A 19,815-nucleotide genomic window follows, 5' to 3' on the forward strand; every position below is an offset into this window, starting at 1 on the left:
GTGGTCTCCTCTGAAAATTTTGCTTTTGCTTAGAAAAAATCTTAATGTAGTTATCTTATTCAGTAAAGACTCACGTTCTGCTGTAACCCCGTTAGGGCTTATGAAGAGGCATTAAGGCCATATCAGTTACCAGCCACCTGGCTCTCCAACCCCATGGTCTATACCAAGAGAACACTAGGAATAGGTAGCAAGACAGCCAAGAAGTCAGGGCCTTACTTACAGTCTTTGTGCTTATTAGGAATACCAGATGGAGAGATGAAGGTGACTGCTTACCAGCACTACCACTCCCTAAATCAAGTGAAGAAGACTTTGAGAAAAATCCCTCATAAATTTGAGGGGGGTTTCTACAAGGAAAAACTGGCATCTCAATCCCTGCTGGAGAGTCTGCTCAGGCAATTGGCTTGCTCATCTCTCCCTGGGTCTAGGTCATCACAGAAAATAGATAGTATGTTTCGGCAGTAGGGCAGCTGGCAACAACCTGACCCCATGCCATCAGATATGGCAAGGTTTTGTGATGCTCCTGGGAAGTGAGTGCTTAGCTTATCACAGGAAGAAGCTGAGCCTTTAGCAACCTTGCCTCCTGTCCTTGCCAGGGGCACAGAACCCCAAAAGGAGCCAACCACTGGTTACAAGTGTTGAAGGACCGGAAGATGTCAAATAGAGCTGTATCGTGCATCCAGAGAACTGTGCAAGGTGGAGGCACACAGGGCCCTCTAAAGAACACTCAGGCACCCATCAGGAAAAGTCAGGAGTAATGGCCTGTCCTACTGCTTACAAAGTATTAGCCAGAGATGCACACAACCAACAGAAAAGAGCTGTGACCAGGGTTCCAGTGAAGTAATGAAAACTTGTAAATTTTCTTATCATCCCTCTACCCTGTGGCCACCAAAGAGGAGAACATGAACAGTTTGTGTCCCTTTTTACATTCTAGTGTTGGAGTTGAATGATAAGCAAATGATGGACAATTCTAGGGCCTCTGAGCCATGGGCCAGACCTTCTTAAACTGATAAGACTCAAGTTTTAAACTGAACTGGGACTACTTTTTAATCACTCAAGTTTTTCAGGAACTTGATGTCTACTAGACATATCAAGGTACAGGAAAAGGACATCTGGGATAGAGCAGGTAGGGAGAGTGATCGGATGTAAAACCATTTCGTGTTTACGTTCTAATGAGATGAGACTCCCTTAGAAAGCTTTTACATGAATACATAATTCCCATGAAATTTTGTTTCCAGAATCGTTTCTCAATCTATAATGTTTAAAGACCTCTGGAATATCCAAATTAATCCACTACAGAGAGAATTCAAAATCTGTTTTTTTCCGTAGAAGTTTACAATGATTATGATTTTAGTGGGCTGATACTTCAAGAAACACTGACTTAACGGGACAGTGAAACATGCAAAAGGATGAAACTGGACAATTTTCTTACCCCATACACAAAAATAAGCTCAGTATGGATTTAAAGACCTATGTGACACTAATTTCTCTGACATCAGACATAATATCTTTCTAGCTATGTCTCCCAAAGCAAGGGAAACAAAAGCAAAAACAAACTATTGGGACTACATCAAAATAAAAAGCTTCTGCACAACAGAGGAAACAACAAAACTAAAGACAACCTACTGAATGGGAGAAGATATTTGCAAGAAATGTATCTGATAAAGGGTGAGTATCCAAAATATATAAAGAACTTATACAGCTCAACACCCAAAAAACAAATAATCCAGTTTTTTAAAGTAGGCCGAAGACATGAACAGTCATTTCTCCAAAGAAGACATCCAGATGCCCAAGAGATGCTCAACATCACTCATCATCAGGAAAATGCAAGTCAAAACCACAATAAGATATCACCTCACACCTGTCAGAATGGGTAAAATAAAAAACACAAGAAACAACAGGTGTTGGCAAAAATGTGGGAAAAAGGAACCCTCTTGCACTGCTGGTGAGAATGCAAACTGGTGTAGCCAAGATGGAACACAGTATGAAGATTCTCCAAAAACTTAAAAATAGAATTACCAAATATCCAGTAATTCGACTACTAGGTATTTACCCAAAGAATATGAAAACACTAATTCAAAAGGATACGTGCACCCATGTGTTTATTGTAGCACTATTTATAATAGCCATATTATAGAAGTAGCCCAAGCTGTCCATTGGCAGATGAATGGATAAAGATGTGCTGCGTAAGTGTGCAAGAGTATTACTCAGCCATAAAAGGAGTGAAATTTTGCCATTTGCAATAACATGGATGGATCTAGAGAGTATAATGCTAAGCGAAAAAGTTAGATACAGACAAATCCCATATGATTTCACACATATGTGGAATTTAAGAAACAGAACAAATAAGCCAAGGAGTCTTGAATTCTTGGGCTGGTTTTGCTCCTCCCCCAAATCCTACTTCTCAAGTTTTGGGGGGCGTACTTATGGGAGATAGAGGTTCTAGCTCTGGAATTACACCAACTGAAGTATGAATCGAGTGGCTACCATTTGTTAGCTCCTGATCCTGGGCAAATGATCTAATCTCTCTATGCCTATTCCATCTTTACCAAATGAGACACTAATAACATTTATGATGATTCAACAAAGTGGAGTTACTATGAAATTCAGATGAGAACACACTCTCCATCATTTAGCACAGTGCATGTATTCTTAGTTTCTTCTATTATTACCACTGTCCCTACCACTGTTACTGTTACTCTGAACTCACAAAAATCACTTCGATGTCCCTCTCGTCTCTTTGACTTCCCTTCATTATCTACTTTCCTTTCCCTACTTTTCCCCCTTCCCTTGAACTGTCTAAATCATGTTGCCAAATATTCTCTCAAAGCATGCTGATACCACTTTTGGGTACCAGATATGTACTGCACTGTCATGACCTAAAATACTTAATATTCTCTCTGATAAAGAAGTCATTTGGCCAGCAATAGTAAGTGCACAACAATGTAAATCTACATAAATATTTCATTGTTTGAAATCTGTGTTAGTTTTGATACATCTCAGTAAGTCTTGGTAGAGGTTCCCTTAAACTTTTTTCCCCCCACAGATAAGAAAGGACAATTATGATTATATGTCATACTACAATGATTATCTGGTTCTCCTGAAAATTAAAATGTCTCTTTAGATTAATAAATGGATGTTCTGCAGCCATATTTGGGGGTCGACATGTGTCTGCAGCCAGTTTGCTGAAGTGGTTAGAGCACCTTGCCAAGGAAGAGAGCAGGGAGAAACTGCAGACTTGTTTCTTATAACCCAAGAATATCTTTGGGGAGCTGTTTGAGAAGATGGGTAATTCAGGGGTGAGGCTGAGAGTATAAGTATCTGAAATCTAATGATTCTCAATGCCTATTAGACAAAAGATGTAGAAATGGTCACAAAAAGGAAGAATATACATATATAGAATTGCTTGTCTCTCTTAGTCTTTATCTAGACGAGAATGTGATCACAAGTTTTCTTTCTCTATGCGCAATTTGGCAGGCCTTTATTGAAATGTTCAGATTTGTTAATATCAACCCTTTAAAAGATAAAAATATAAAATAAATCATGGAAATGAGAAACCAATTTTGTTAGAGAAAATTTGTCAAATAAGTATGTGTTATGGGCAAGATGTATAATCCGGATATTATGAGCAATTCTTAGTTTATGCCTAGGAATTCACTAGAAGCTATTTTTAACAGAGCTCAGATTTCTTCCTATGATACATCTTTTCCTCAGTTCACCCTTCTCCTTATCATGCTCAGTGTGCATAGATTTATATACTACATAATTATGGCATATTCTTAGGCACACACATAATATCAAGTCACTGCAGCAGACATTTTTTCTTCTCATTGAGAACAAAGTATTTCCTGCTTTATTAATATGGTAGCCCTCATTAACATTCTACTTTTTTGAAAAATGTTGTCAATTTCATCAGTCTTTTTGCTAAGCTTATAGCAAGTCTACCTCTTGATATTTCACACACACACACACACGCATAGATACGTATATATGTATCTATGCACATACTTTTTTTATACGGAATAAGCTTTGACACAGGTTTGATTGTTACAGTTGAATTATAATGGATCTATAGAAAAATCAAAACTGATTTTGGGGAAGGCCTTAAAAATTAGCATTCAAAAGGTTTTTTTCTCCTATTTTACTCCATATTACCTTCAGGAAACAAATGACATCTATTTGATATAAAAATGCTGCTAAATATAACATACAATATTTAGTTTGCGTATAAGTTTTATGTAAAAGGAAACTTCTGACATGAATATTCATTTCTTATCTCTGATATTCTATGTGAAAAATCAAACCCTGAAAAAATTAAGAGCCTCAGGGTCATGGCACAGCAGCACATAGAAGAAACCAGGTCTCTAATCTGGCCCCAGGCTCCGTTTAATCCATTGCTCAGTCTTTCCAATGACACTTTTTCTCAGACACTTGAAAAATATAGCTGTCATGAGACTTGTATGCTTGCTTGATAGAACAATTGTTTCACTTTTTACTCTAGTTTAAATGGGTAATTTGACAGTCTGAGGAGTATATTGGTGTCTATCTGTCTAGTATCTACCTATCTATGGAGATAGTTCTAACTGAATTATCTGTGATTGGTTTTCCCTTTTGATTAGGACTGTATCTCAAGATGACTGAATCCTAAATTTGACCCCTGCAGGAGGCTTTCAGATTTGCTTATATGCTAAAGTTTATCTCCACAGCAGACATCTGTTAAGATCTCTTGTAGTTGTTTGATGGGAGAAAAAACAGTCAATAGCCTTCAATAAAAGAAAGTCTGAAGGAAAAATCATTCAAAAAGCTTTGCAAGAGATGAGTTACAGTGTATCAATGGCACCACAATGGAAGAATACAAGGGTCGTTGCAAACTGTTTTCTAAAGATATAAAACTCAATAGACTTCCATTGAAATAGTCAACAGGATGTTGAACTTCCACAGGAAAGATACTGAAAATAACCGGGAAACATTATTCTGCCACAGTATTAAGTCATAAGACATCTGGATCTGTCATACCAAATAAGTTCATATCGTTGAAACACAGCAAAGTGTATGAAAGAACAGAAATTCTGAAGGAAAACCATACTTCTTAAACATAAAGGGACTGATTTGAGAGATTAGGCTTTACAGTTAGAAAAAGTTTTGACTCAGGAAAAGTTAAGATTTGCGATATGAATATGTAAAATGAATACATCAAAAGTCTTTTTGTCAGGATAAAAAAAATGGGAAGTATGAAAGTAATCATTTCTTGTAAATTATGGTATCAGAGGTCTGGGAAACATCCCTGAAAAGGGAAGGAAAGTAAATTTAGTAGGAATGAAAAAAAGTATTTCTTTACAGAATAAGTATCTCACAGGGTGACAAGGGCTGAAAATCTAAGCCAGTTCAAGAAGACTTGGGAAAAACCCCTGCATAGAGCTTCAATCTATCACCAGGAAAATTAACAGTATGAGGAACACGTTTGTAAGCCACACTCTTCTCCTCTGTTAAATTGTTCAGTCTTGTTATATAAATCTAGAACTTCACAATGGAGGGGGACTGTGAAATGTTTGACATCTTACTTGGCCAGAGAGCAGTGTTAAGTGAGACAAGATAAAAGGTTCATTGATAAAGTTATCAAATCGGACCTGGCCTTTTTGTCTATAGCACACTTTTGGTAAAAGGTTATAGCATTCCTACCTTGTTGTCTTTATCCTTCTCCCCATTCCCTACTCCACCCCCACACCCTGTCAAAAAAAAGACCAATTTTTCTCTGCCCTAATAATGACTGCCCCCTAGCACAGGACACTAGGACTCAATGGGACTCTAAATCTTTCATTTTATTGATGAAGATATTGAAAACCCCGAGAGGTTGTGACAACTCACAATATATTCAAATGCAATGCGTTTTCTACAAGAGCCCAATAACATAGTGACTACCCCCTGATAATCACGAACCTAGTAAAACACTGCACTCAGTATTAGATGGGAAGCATTTAGAATTCATCAGCTTTGATGAATAATATACTGTTTTGACAGATATATTTATATTTGATGTAGAAAATTCTCTTTAAGCAAGAGGATCATTCATGTATATTTTTTATTCTAGAAAACTCTTTTAATCCTAAAAATTCCCAGATAAATTAACTCCCTGAAGTCAGATATCTTTAGGAAATGTTGCCTTATATTTCTCTAGGCTGGAATTTTAATTATCACAATTAAATGTGTACCTTATTTAACCATTCAGCTGTGGTTTGGATATGATTTCTAGCCAACTTTCAAGGAAAATTCTATTACAAGTTTTGCAAGTAGGAGGCAGCCAATGACTCTTAATTGTATGAGTTACTAAAGGCTTGAAATTTCTATTTTTTAGTATTATTTACCATTTTCTTTCTTTTTTTTTATTTACCATTTTCTGACATTAAGCAACCTATCTCATTGTTTATTATCTATCTAGTTCCTCTAGTAAAATTTAAACTTCATAAAGGTAAGGACTTTCTCCTTCTTCTTCTCCTTCTACTTTTGTATCACTATCACCCTGCACTGTATGCACTACATTGAAAGTACTCTACATGTTTTCATTACTTGCATACAGGAAAGTCTAGAAATACTATATCTGCATATGTGGCATTGTATTTATAGTATTTTTCAAAATTAAATATTCTGTATTTCACTTGGAATACCAGAATTTTTAGACATTCATATAAGTTACCCAAATGGAAATTTCAGCCTCTTCAATGCTTCCTTAAGAATTATTTCCAAGATGGGATGCCTGGGTGGCTAGGCGGTTTAGTGTCTGCCTTTGGCCCAGAGTGTGATCTTGGAGTCCCGGGATCCAGTCCCACATCGGACTTCCTACATGGAGCCTGCTTTCCCTCTGCCTGTCTCTGCCTCTCTCTGTCTCTGTGTCTCTTTAATAAATAAATAAAATCTTAAAAAAAAAAGAATTGTTTCCAAGAAATTTTCTATGGAGATAACTCCATAAAGAACATATTCCTAATGGGAGATATTTCACTTAAATGAGAATAGGCAGGGTCCTTTTTCATATTGAATATCAACTGCAATGTCATAATCATTTTATGCAAAAAGGACACAGGTTATTTAAACCTTTCTTCTAATTTAAGCAAAATCACACTTTACACATGTCAGATTAATGAGAATCTGTTCTATTTTGCAGTTCACTTAAGAAGGTATTCATTTCCAGGACACTTGGAAAACATCAAATCTCTTTACTATAAACTTTCCTTATTGTCAGTATTTAGAGTATTCATAATCTTTACAATCGAAGAGTGTTTGTTATCTATCTCAGATTCAGATACAGTCAGTCCTTTTTTTTTTCCTGCCTTTTCCAGTAATTTTACAGTCTCACCACTAGTTTTGACAATTAAGCCAAACTGATCTTCTGAGACTGTGAATCATGAAATTTTCACATATTTCCAATTACTAAATGATGAGATGGATATACCAGAGAGGTTTAAGATGATGGGCTAAATAGAGAAAATGTGATTTCTCAGCAAACCACAGTAGGATAGAGGAAAGAATGATTAAAATGTAAATTTTAACTATGGCTTCCATAACAAGAAAGGAGGAAAACAAAGCTTTTAACCAGCTACTTTAAGGTTCTCTACCTTACCATGATTTGCTGAAGATCCCAAAACATTTTTCCTTCTTCGGAAAGAAGAGAGAGAGATTAGAGGATGTCCCAGTGTTTAATTTCCCCTTATTTTGACTAAATATATAATTTCAAAAACAAACTTAAATGGATTGATTTTAAAGAATGGTCATAGTTACTTGATGTATAGAATTACTAATTCTGCAGAGTGATTTCTATTTGTCTTTTAGAATGCGTACCTATTAAGAAAATTAGAACAATCAGCTATGTTGAGAGTCTTTAAAAGACAAGCATACAAACAAGCAAACAAACAAACCCAGAAAATCATTCATAGGATGTGAAGTCATTAAAATCAGGAATCCTAAAACCTATGGCTACATTTCATAGGCTGCATCTGGGGGCAAGTCCCCCACAACCTGCAAAGTATTTATTTAGCTTTGGGGATCAGGTCTTGAAGCTACAGTAATCAGAACCTGCTTTAAATATTCCTACATCCAAGACTTTAATGAATATTCTTCACTGGGCAATGAAATTCCATGGCAGCAACACGGTTTTATTATATTTTCTATAGTAACACATTTACCCAGGACCCACGGTAATATCATCCACTCGACGATGGTTGGTGGTGGACCTTGCCTGTTCAAGTCTGACCTGTCGATGTGCTGAGAGGCAAGCAGCAGCAGGAACAAAAAAGTCAAATAGGACGCTGTATGGCAGATGAACTTGATAAATGGCTTTCTGATGAACAGTCCCAGTGGGCTTTTAGGAGCTATAAGGTAGCACACAGAGAAGACGGGAAAAAGAAGTCCTATTATGAAACATGTCACCATCTTCACCGCCCAGTGTCGTCTCCTCCAGCCTGGGAACTCATCGTACCAGCGAGATGCAAGCAGTTGTTGACAATTGGGTTGAGCAACAAACTAAACAGAAAGGAAGCGAAAAGGAAGAGTCAGTGTTACATGAGGTGGCTTCAGTTTATCAGTAAGACCACAGATTTATCTTTAAAGTCACCAGTCCTGCTTTACATAACTTTATACTGGGTGCCTGGCTGGCTTATTTGGTACAGTGTGTGACTCTTGATCTTGGGGTTAGGAGTTTGAGCCCCACTGTGGGTATAGAGAAGACTTAAAAAAATAAAATCTAAAAAAAAATAATCACTTTATAAACAATAATAAAATCCTTTAAATCATTCTGTGAATAAAGCCCATTTATTTAACATTTTATACCCAAGGTGTAGTGCTATGTGCTTAGCCAGACATAACAGAAATCATGGTTGTACTTGAGTAAGTAAAAATACAGCTGGAGAACAGGAATATTCATAGGATACACTGATAAGTGAGCAAAGTTGTGTACAAAGGCACTCACATATACATACATACATAAGAACTGCCATATATATATTATACATTGCACAAGAAAAGATGTTAATAGTGGTTATTTCTTGGCTTATTGGTTATTTTCCGGTTATGACATTACATTAGATTTTCATTTTTATATTTCGGTATATTTTTAACATTTTCTAATAAACACTATTTTCATCATCAGAAAAAGTAAATATACTTTTAATTGAGTTGGGGCAATAAAAAAAACATACCACGATATAAATCATCACAGCTGAATTTGGTGGAAATAAAACAAATACTTTGCCTAAGAATAATCAATTACCATATGCCAAACATTTCACAAACATTAACATCATTTTATCCTGACAACATGTTGGAGATATAGCATAGACCTCATTCTCTTTTAAGGATGAGGATAGAGGGTGTTATGAGAGGTCAGTAAATTTACTTAAGGTTACATTTCTAGTAAATGATAAAATATTTGACCAACTGGTCCAGGATTTTTTTCTGCACGCTACCTTTCTCATTGGGACTCACAGCTAGGCATTATATAAATTCAAAGAAAGTTATTTCTTCCAGATGGAATGGTACAAGAATGCTTCCCAATAGATGTGGGCTCTGAAGGGGCAGGTTTGTATAAACAGAGGAGAGGAGAAAGCAATTCAAGGCAAGGTATAAGGTATAGTGGAAGAGAGAGAACATACTAAGGGATGCCCTATGGGCAGACTGACTGTTATAGAAGCTTTAGTTTCTTGAAAGGAATTTAAGAAAATTCTGTTGGCATCATTTTTCTTCTTCAGCCTTAGCCTGTGTGGACTTTCTTTAGACAAGACTTTGCTCCTACTCTTTTTTGATGGTGAGCAAGCAAAAAATCCCAAAGTTCACATAAAGAGCTTTGATTATCACAAACTAAAAGCTGTTTGAGAGTAAAAGGAGAGAGAGGATGATTGACTAAAAGATCAATTCAAACATATGGACTGGACATGAAATGATTTCTCATACAACTATTTCTCATAACCTTGTCTTGGACACCCTACTCATCAAAGGACATAGTGAGCAAAGAAATGAGTAATTAAGTTGAATTAGATTTATAATAATAGGTTAAGTAAATACAGATAAAATAATACTGCATTTCTTTAAGAGTTGGATGATGTGGGCTATCTTTATTACTTTGTAAGTAATTAGTAAAATAGAATTGTATAATCCAAAGAATAGCTTTTCTTAACACAGTCCTTGCCTATTTTTCTGGCCAAAGTTAGGTATTAGAAAGCTAAAAATAGAGTTCTTGCTGATATATCTGCAGAGTAATGGCAAAGAGTGATGCAAGTTATTAACAAGCCTTGTTCTTTTTAAGAGTTGCCCCTCCAACACACATACACAATCCTTCCCATTAGCATTTTATAAGCAAATCAGTCTATCATCTTCTTTCTGGTTTTTCATATAAAACACTCCTCATACTATTAGACCTTAGCACAGCTAAAAGGCCTTAATAAAAGGGAGTTAAACTTAAGAAAATGCAAGATCTAACAAGCAGTTGCTATAATATCTCACTTATCCTCACAAATTAAAGAAATACAATAAGGAACTAAGTAGAATAACATATTTAAGGGGCACCTGGGTGACTCAGTCAGTTAAGCATCTGCTTTGGCTCAAGTCATGATCTCAGGTCCTGGGATTGAGCCCTACATCGGGTTCCCTGCTCAAAGGGGAGCCTGCGTCTCTCTCCTCACTGCTCATGCTCACTATCTCTCTCTCTCGCTCACTATCTCTCTCTCTCTCTCTCAAATAAACAAAATCTTTAAAAACAAAAACATACTTAAAACATGCAGAAGAGGGGATCCCTGGGTGGCGCAGCGGTTTGGCGCCTGCCTTTGGCCCAGGGCGCGATCCTGGAGACCCGGGATCGAATCCCACGTCGGGCTCCCAGTGCATGGAGCCTGCTTGAGACTCTTCCTGTGTCTCTGCCTCCCTCTCTCATTCTGTGTGACTATCATAAATAAATAAATAAATAAAAAACATGCAGAAGAGGTAAAAAAAAAAAAAAAGGTATGTACTTTGTTCAACATGATCTGGGTAAATTCTAGAACTAATGACCTCTGCCCTTTCTGGCCAAAATCTCATTACAGCATGAGATACCTCAGAACAACTGAACAAATAACTTTTTAAGGAGCATTTAAGGTTTGCCTGGAGAAATATTTCTGTTGCCTAACACACACATATAGACTGTATTAAATTACCCACAGGAAGCAAATTATTTAGTCCTTCTAGAACACCTGTCATTGCCAAGCACTAGGCCAGCCTTAATTTTTACTAATGCTTTTTTCTTAAAAGTTTTTTTTTTCTTTGATTATTGGAAAGTACACATATGTGTTTTAGTAAACGAAGAGTGTACCTGATTTTCTACTAAACACAGACACAGTGAGGCTTATATAAAGAACAAAGATAGGAGTACAAAAGAGCAAGACTGTGTGTATATAACATACAAGTTTCCCCAGATGTGGATATTATTTGACTACAAATCTGTAATAATCATAGGATTGAAATAACCCAAAAAGTATTCCTAAGAATCACTATAAATCTAAATGTCCTCACAATGGTTTTACATTCTCTTTCTACTACACTGTTCACTATATGTCTATACCCACATTCTCCAAATTGTATGCTATTAATTAATAGATTTTCCATGAAAAAAAATGGGTTTCATAGTGGTTACCAAAATAAGGATTTAAAGAATTAAACTTCTATATTACAAGATTTTTTAGTCTTTAATTGCCAACGTGGATTAAAACATTTCATTAACTCATGTGTCCCTTCTTCCTTCCATTCTTTTTTTCTTTCCTTCATGCTTCACTGTGTACTTCATTTCTTCTTTGTCCCCTCCTTCTGTCTTTCTTTCTCTCTTTTTCCATTCCTAGTGTCTCGGTTTATTTGGATTATTTAGAAGAACACTCCACTTTTACCCCAACTACTTCTGAAAGTCACCCTCAGAGAAGAGCCATCCTATCTCCGATGCCTACCACTCACCGGCTCATTTCAACAAAGTACTTTCAAGATGGGTCATCATATTACCTGTGGCATCCTGGGAGCCCTTAGCTCCCACCTCCTCTACATCATCTTTCTATGGCATATTGAGTCACAGGAAGTACCTTCCCAGTACTGGGGGAAGTTGGGTAACTCTTCAGACACACTGTATTACAGCCTTTCTTCTCCCTACAGTTGTTGGCCAATTCTAGCACAACTCCTGCCATCACATTAAAATTCATATTAAAACATTAGGAACATTCAAATTCACATTTGTGCTATGCATTTATAAAAGACACACACAAAAAGAAAATCTTTCTATCCCTCCTTTCAATAACCTTTAAAAAAGTTTCAAAAGTCTGATCTCATGATTATTTATAGAATCACTGAGTCATGGATTCAAAATATTAAAAAACTGTAAAGATTACTGAAACCTAATTTTTACAAATAAAGAGAGATTCAGTATTAATGATTTTAAAACTACTACTCAAAATATTAAAACACTCAATGCCGGGGCAGCCCTGGTGGTGCAGCAGTTTAGCGCCGCCTGCAGCCCGGGGTGTGATCCTGGAGACCCGGGATCGAGTCCCACGTCGGGCTCCCTGCATGGAGCCTGCTTCTCTCTCTGCCTGTGTCTCTGCCTCTCTTTTGCTCTCTCTGAATAAATAAATAAATAAATCTTTAAAAAAAATAAATAAAACACTCAATGCCATAAAGGAAACAAAAAAATGATCAAGAGAAAGGATAAAGCTACAAAGTAAAAACATAAAAAACCTAAACACTAAAACCAAAGAAACAGGAAACCTCACTGCTGCATGGGGAGGAATTAAATCTTAATTGGATATGGACATAATCAACAGAAGGGAGTTCCAAAATAAATGGAGCCCTAGTCATTAAAATAACAATTGAGCAGATTTACTTGGTATTTGTCCTTTCTTTATCTTTTTAGTTTTTAAATATTTTTTCTAGTTTAAAAGTTTGTATCCAAGATTCAGACTGCAGCCATATTCTCTATCCAAGCAAAATTTAAATTCTGGGGACTACCAGCCTGGCAACTTTATGCATCTTGGCTAAGTCGGATAGTTATATGACAGTCTGAGTTGAGTTGAGTCTCCAGACAGTTGAAACTTTTGAGTTGAATGTATCATAGTGATTTACATACAGGCAATCTGGTTTCCTTGCTTAAAAAGGAATACAGTTTCCTCTGGGTCTTAATGTTTGTTTCTGAGCAATTAGAAAAATAATCTATACCCTTTGGGGTTTTATTTCCTCTGCCCAGAAATGCTTTTCAATAGCTCATTTTGTAATACTGATAGCAGGCAGGGTTTAAGGATTATTTGTAGGCCAAGGAGCTTTAGGGAATTATTTTGTCCATAGCTAAAAAAACGCTTTCTTCAACTTCAATCCCTAATTTCCTTTACAGCTCCCAATGCCCTTTAACCATCTGGGCCTCTCCTTGTTTCTTAGAGATAGCTCTAGTTGTGTTCCTAATTAAAGCCATTCTGGTCTCTTGGAGCACAGCCATACTGCATAACTAATCAGACGCTGTTACTTTATTAATCAACATCGTTTTCACCTGGTCCTCTCTAATTTAATTAAACCAATAACATCATCTAGGAGTTGGACATTGGCTAGATAAATGGGGAGATGACTGAGATCTGTAAGAACCAGACACATTTGTCTTCTGAGAACTCAACATACATTGGGGACTGATCATGTGACCAGTCTACCAGTTATTCTAATTTTTTCTATTTTTCTATTTTTTCTTTTTTCACTTAAGGTCAGTCTTTTTTTTTTCTTTTTTTAAATATTTTATTTATTTACTCATGAGAGACACGGAGAGAGGCAGAGACACAGGCAGAGTGAGAAGTAGGCTCCCTGCAGAGAGCCTGATGCAGAATTCGATCCCAGGACCCCAGGATCACCACCTGAGCCAAAGACAAATACTCAACCACTGAGCCACCCAGGCCCCCCAAGGTCAGTCTTTTTATTGAGGTTATGAACAGGCAAACTTAGTTCAGCGAAGATGCCTTTGCCATCAGATGCATAGAAGTCACACATCTAGCACATACTTTATGGTACAGATTAGGAACCTACTACAGAGCATTTTATGATGCATTAAAAAATAGGTAGAAAGTATAGGAGGGATTGTACCAAAACGAAGTAGCCTGGGAAAAACTGAAGACAGGGAGCAGAATTTCTATGTTAAATCTGAAATAATAGGTAGAATTTTGATAGGCACAGCAGAAGGGCGATGTATTTTAATTTAGACTTACAGAGTATCATGCTAGATACTTGAGGATAGAGACAGGTATGGTCAGATGAGCTATCCCCTGTGCTAAAAGGTCATTATCAATGGTGAATATGTCAGTGATAGAGTAATAAGGAAACCACAGCCATATTTGAGACATGGGTCTTTACTGAGGCGATGGTTGAGTCTAGTTCCTTGCTGCTCAGTGTGGGCTAAGGCCAGCAACATCGTCATCAACTGGAAGCTCACCAGAAGTGCAAAATCTTAGGTCCCACTTTGGACCTGCTGAATAGGACTGACATTTAACAGTGTGATTCCCAGGAATGTTAAAATTTGATAAACACTGTTTTAAAGGATTTGGTGTCTAAGGAAGCTCTCTTTAGCTCCACTGTATCTGATAAACGCTCAAAGAGTACTTTTAATTTGGTGTAAATATATTTGAATACTTATAAGTCCTAGGAGCAAGTTTGTGTGTGAGGGAGCAGGTGTGCTTGGGTGTATGGTGTGTGTATGTCTGCAGGACTTTGTTTTAAGCTAACTCCAGCTACGACTGGTATGAGAAGTTGGGTGAGGGGAATGAGCCACAGAGTGGAGGGTTCTCAAAATCGACTAAGCAGAAGGACTGCCTCCAGGCTTGTTAAAACCCATCTTCCTGAGCCTCACCTCAGTACTTCTGATTCAGTAGGTCCAAGGTGAGGCCCTAAACTTTGCATTTCTACCAAGTGGCCATGTGAGGCTGCTGTTGCTAGTCCAAGGACAAATGATAAGAACCACTGTTTCACAGAAAAAGACTTTTTGTGTAATATAGGCCAGTCCTCCACTTTTTCTATTTTTTGCTTTCCTTAAGGTCAGTCCTCTTATTGAAATTATGAACAGGCAAATCTTGTTCATGAAGATGCCTTTCTTGTCAGGTGCATAGAAGTCACACATCTAGCGCATATTCTATGATGCAGATTAGTGTAATATCTAATTACAGAAATAAATACCAAAAAATTAAGGGAGTATTCCCCATCAAATCACTGAACTGTTGTGTAGGTGGAAAAGCTAAACATAGTTCAATGGTAGCCAGAAGATAAGAGCTAACTAATTCACCATACAATTGCCTGGCATGTTCCTAGACCAGCATGAAATAGATCAGGACACAATGAATAGGAAAGACGTGAATAGATGGTGAAGAACCTGGATCAGAAAAGGAGAGAGGATTTCTTGGGATGCCTGGGTGGCTCAGAGGCTGAGTGTCTGCCTTTGGCCCAGGGTGTGATCCTGGAGTCCCAGGATCGAGTCCTGCATCAGGCTCCCTGCATGGAACCTGCTTCTCCCTCTGGCTATGTCTCTGCCTCTCTCTGTCTCTCTCATGAATAAATAAATAAAATCCTAAAAGAAAGGATTTCTCATACCTAGTTTCTGACAGATCTTTACCCTATGCATCATAGGGTATGATTATGCATCATAATCTACCTTCAACATGACCCTAAAGTCAAATGGCAAATCATATTGTCATTATATTATATATATATATGGATGTTGTAGGGATTAAGAGGATTTGAATCCTAGATCTGCTATTTCCTGATTGTGAGAATGGTAATAAATTATTAAATTTTCAGTGTGCTTTTTTCCTGATCTGTAAAATGGGGATAATAGAAACACTTATCATATAAAATTATAAAATTAACTGAACTTAATACATGAAGAATAGAGCATTCCTAGATTATACTAGAGTTCAATAAATGCTACGTATTATTATTACTGCATACAGTCACATATATATTTACATGCATGAGGATATGTGTATATATACATATGTCCATGTCCATACACAGTCACTTGACATTCTTATACAAAAATACACAATATTTATTCACTTTCAGAATCTCAGAGTATTACAGTTATGCCAATTGATATATATTTTCATGTTACATAACTCATTTTAATTAGCATAATGTCACAAAATAGGGGATTAGTTTTAAAAGATTCTACAAGGAATTTACTTTCAGAAGATACTAATAATTATTTAACTATAAAGTAATAGCAATGAAGTAAATAGTTGACAAACTGACTTATTAGCCTCATTAGAAGGTAAAAAAATGAGCGAAAATTTAATCATACCTGAGAAGGCATTGGCAAAAAATCTTGAGATTAGTCAAGAAGACTGATTGATAAACTTTATAGCCTGTCCTCTGCAGACTATATTGGCCAAGAAACCCCTGTTAAGTTCAAAGAATCTCTTAGCTAATCATCAAATCATCCAATTACCCTCCTTTTACGTGAATGTCAAATTCACATTTGCAGATTGGGATTCAAGAAATGGTTCAAAGCATACTACCAGGGCACCACTTCCGACATCTCCATATCCAGAAGGGAAGATGACAACTGAACTCCATCTGATAGTGTTGGCGAGGCAGGGGCAGGATTTAACTTCTTACATCATTTCTGGGCCTAAATTCAAAATGGGTTTGGCAACTGATCTGGGATGTGAGTGGGCAGTAATGGGAAGTTGAAAACGCAGAGGCAAAGGGAATAAGGTGGGAGGTGCTAAACCCAATGTTGAATACATTAAATTATTGAATGTGGCAAATAAACAAAACCCAATTTAGGTAATGGGAAGGTAGAGTCAACAGATATTGTTAGTTCTATGAAAATCACAATGGGCAACAGTTGGTAGAAATTCCATATCCATTCATAAATACCCCTCTTCAGAGTGTATATGAAAGATTGTTTTAAACTATCATGGCAGATAGATGAAAAACTGCCAGTCATTTTCTAGGTGACTATCTAAAAGTTTTCTTAAAAATGAGTAGAAACGTGGAGGTAGAAAATTGCACAGTTTTGAAGAAACCACCATTTGCCTGGTGAATCATGTGGGTGAATAATGAGAATGGCAGATGGAAAACAGATGCAAGTTTGGTCCCCATCCTGGCCAGCCTTCAATGGTTTGGTTTCCCAGTCTCTGCAGAGCCACCAACAGTTTCTGCACTGAAGAATGACATGTTCACAAAGGGTGTTCCACTGTTACTCAGAGCCTCCTGGGGAAACTTTTCCTGAGGACTAAAATCTGCTCTACTATCTTCCATTGGAACAAGAATCCATAAGGGGAAAAAAAAGAGATACAGTGGGAAGGAATACTAGTTACCCTTATGAGCTGAAAGGATATAGTTACCGCCCCCCCCTTCTCTTCCCTATCTCTTTTCATATAACATCAAGCACCTGTTTCTGAGAAAATTGCATTGTACAAAACCCTGCAAAACAGGGTGTCTTTATGCCTTCTTTCCAGAAACAACAGTTGATATCACAGAACAGTCTCTCATCTACTCTGCCAATTTATACACATAGATGATATAAGTGAAGTTATATTTGTTTCAAATGTGTTAGATCCTATAAACAGACAAGCTTTTCTCCCTAGTCTCAAGGTCAAGAATAAAGTCATTTCCTTTATGCTCACTAATCTCTTTTCCTGCCACTGAACTCCTTTCTGCCTCCCTGACAACAGCTTTTCAGACTCTCTCTCTTGGCTAACACATTTCCTGGGCTAAAAATAAGCCTCAGTTGTTAATTATCTGTTTATTGAGGTTGGAATGAGTTTAACTAGTCTACAGCACAGAGAGGAAAGCTATGTATTTTGGAAACAGCAGAGCCCACACAGTAACTGACCAGCCAGCGCTTTCTACTCCAGCATGTAGGGCAATAGATAGGACGGATGGACATACACAGCACATCAAAGAGCCAGAGGAGAAAAGTTTCATATGCCTCCGCCAACCTTTGACGTCACTTTCTAAAGAAGAGAAGAATTTGCATCAAGTGTGTCTGTCTGAAGGGAATTATTCCTTGGTGTCAGTTTCCATTCTTTCTCCCTCCCTCCCTCTTGTGGTCCTCAAGGCTTGTCGCAAAGTTCCTCCCATGGTGGCCCAGCTGTCCATCCCTCTACCCTATCTCTAACCTAGTCCTCGAGTCCTCACAATTATTATTAACTAATAGGCCTCCCCCCCCCTCTAAGATTTTATTTATTCATGAGAGACACAGAGAGAGATGCAGAGACACAGGCAGAGGGAGAAAAGAAGCAGGCTTCTTGTGGGGAGCCTGATGTGGGACTCGATCCCATGACCCCAGGGTCACGACCCAAGCTGAAGGCAGACACTCAACCACTGAGCCACCCAGGCATCCCCCTCTCTTTTTAAAACAATCTGAGTTACGTTCTTAAAAGTGAGCAATGTATAATGTCCTCTCCCACATTATCATCTTCAGGACTTCCATCTTGAGCACCAGTGGTGCATCCTGGCCTGGGTAGCCTAATAAGAACTCCCTGAGCAAATGCACATCTCAGTTCTGTATAGACAGATCAAGAGGCCTGTGTGAAGAATGACCTTAAAATCAGGAATAAGCTATTACCCATGAGGAAACAATTACTGAAAACATAGACTTGTAGCCATCAGTAGGAATTCTTCAAAGAGACCCCATCTGCAACCCACGGAAGATGAGAGCAAATGAGAACTTTACTGATTTTTCTACCCCCAAGGTGGCTATCCATGTGAATATTAAAAGTTTTAATATATGGAGTAGATCTTCATATGATTGCTAAGACTCTATTAAAATATATTTGCTCATTGTATTAGTTTCCTTAGTTTCTGCTGAAACAAAGTACCATACAAACTAAGTGGCTTAAAACAATAGAATTTATTATCTCACAGTCTGGAAGTTTATTTTTATTTTTTAAAGACTTTATTTATTAATGAGAGACACAGAAAGAGAGGCAGAGACATAGGCAGAGGGAGAAGCAAGCTCCCTATGGGGAGCCTGACGCGGGACTTAATTTCAGGACCCCAGGACCACTGACCTGAGCCAAAGGCAGATGCTCAACACTGAGCCACTCGGGTGTCCCCATAGTCTGGAAGTTGAAAATCCAAAATCAAGGTGTTGAGAAGGCTGTGTTCTAAGACTCTGGGTAGAATCCTTCCTTGTCTTTTCCTACCATCTGGTAGTGGTTGGTCATCCTTGGTATTTCTTCCCTTGCAGGTGGGTTATTCCAATCTGTCTCTCTTATCACATAGGTGTGTGCTTCACACCACATCCTCTTCTCTGTTCTTACAAGGACACCAGTCATATTGGATTAAGGGCCTAACCTACTGCCATATGACCTCACCTTAAATAATTTCATCCACTGTAACTCTTTTCCCAAATATCAAATTCTGAGGTACTTGTTAGGACCCTAACATATCTTTTAGGGGGGGACATAATTTAATTTAGTCCCCCCAAATTCCCAATTACTCATTTTCTAGGAGTTGTCTAGCATCTAGCTTTTAGTTTTATAGTTTACATAAAAATTGCTCTTTTAAGTGTTCCAAATACATATCAAATCTGTAAATATTAAAAATCTCTGTCTTCTACCCTACATTCAATTTGCCTCCCTCTCCTACCTCTATTTTTCTATTTCCTTATTCTTCCACCAGGAAGGATGATACAGGATGAGTGGAAAGAATAAAGAAGAGCAATTATCAATAATATTATGATGTGAGGGAACTCTGCATATAGGCAGCCATCCATCCATATGATGCAAGTTTAAGACTGTAAAAAAATTCTATACATAAAACCATCTCCTATATGAGTCTGCTACTATAATT

General features: G+C 37.4%; 1 protein-coding gene across 1 annotated transcript in view; it reads right to left on the minus strand.

The window, feature by feature from the left end:
• Positions 1-19,815, minus strand: part of TRPC4 (transient receptor potential cation channel subfamily C member 4) — a 206,870-nt gene that overhangs the window by 49,051 nt on the left and 138,004 nt on the right. The window contains exon 4 of the mRNA XM_055317339.1: positions 8,172-8,508. Within this exon, the coding sequence (XP_055173314.1) occupies positions 8,172-8,508 (337 nt within the window). The remainder of the gene's footprint in view (positions 1-8,171; positions 8,509-19,815) is intronic.

This window comes from Nyctereutes procyonoides, unplaced genomic scaffold (assembly GCF_905146905.1).
Source record: "Nyctereutes procyonoides isolate TBG_1078 unplaced genomic scaffold, NYPRO_anot_genome, whole genome shotgun sequence".
NCBI lineage: Eukaryota > Metazoa > Chordata > Mammalia > Carnivora > Canidae > Nyctereutes > Nyctereutes procyonoides.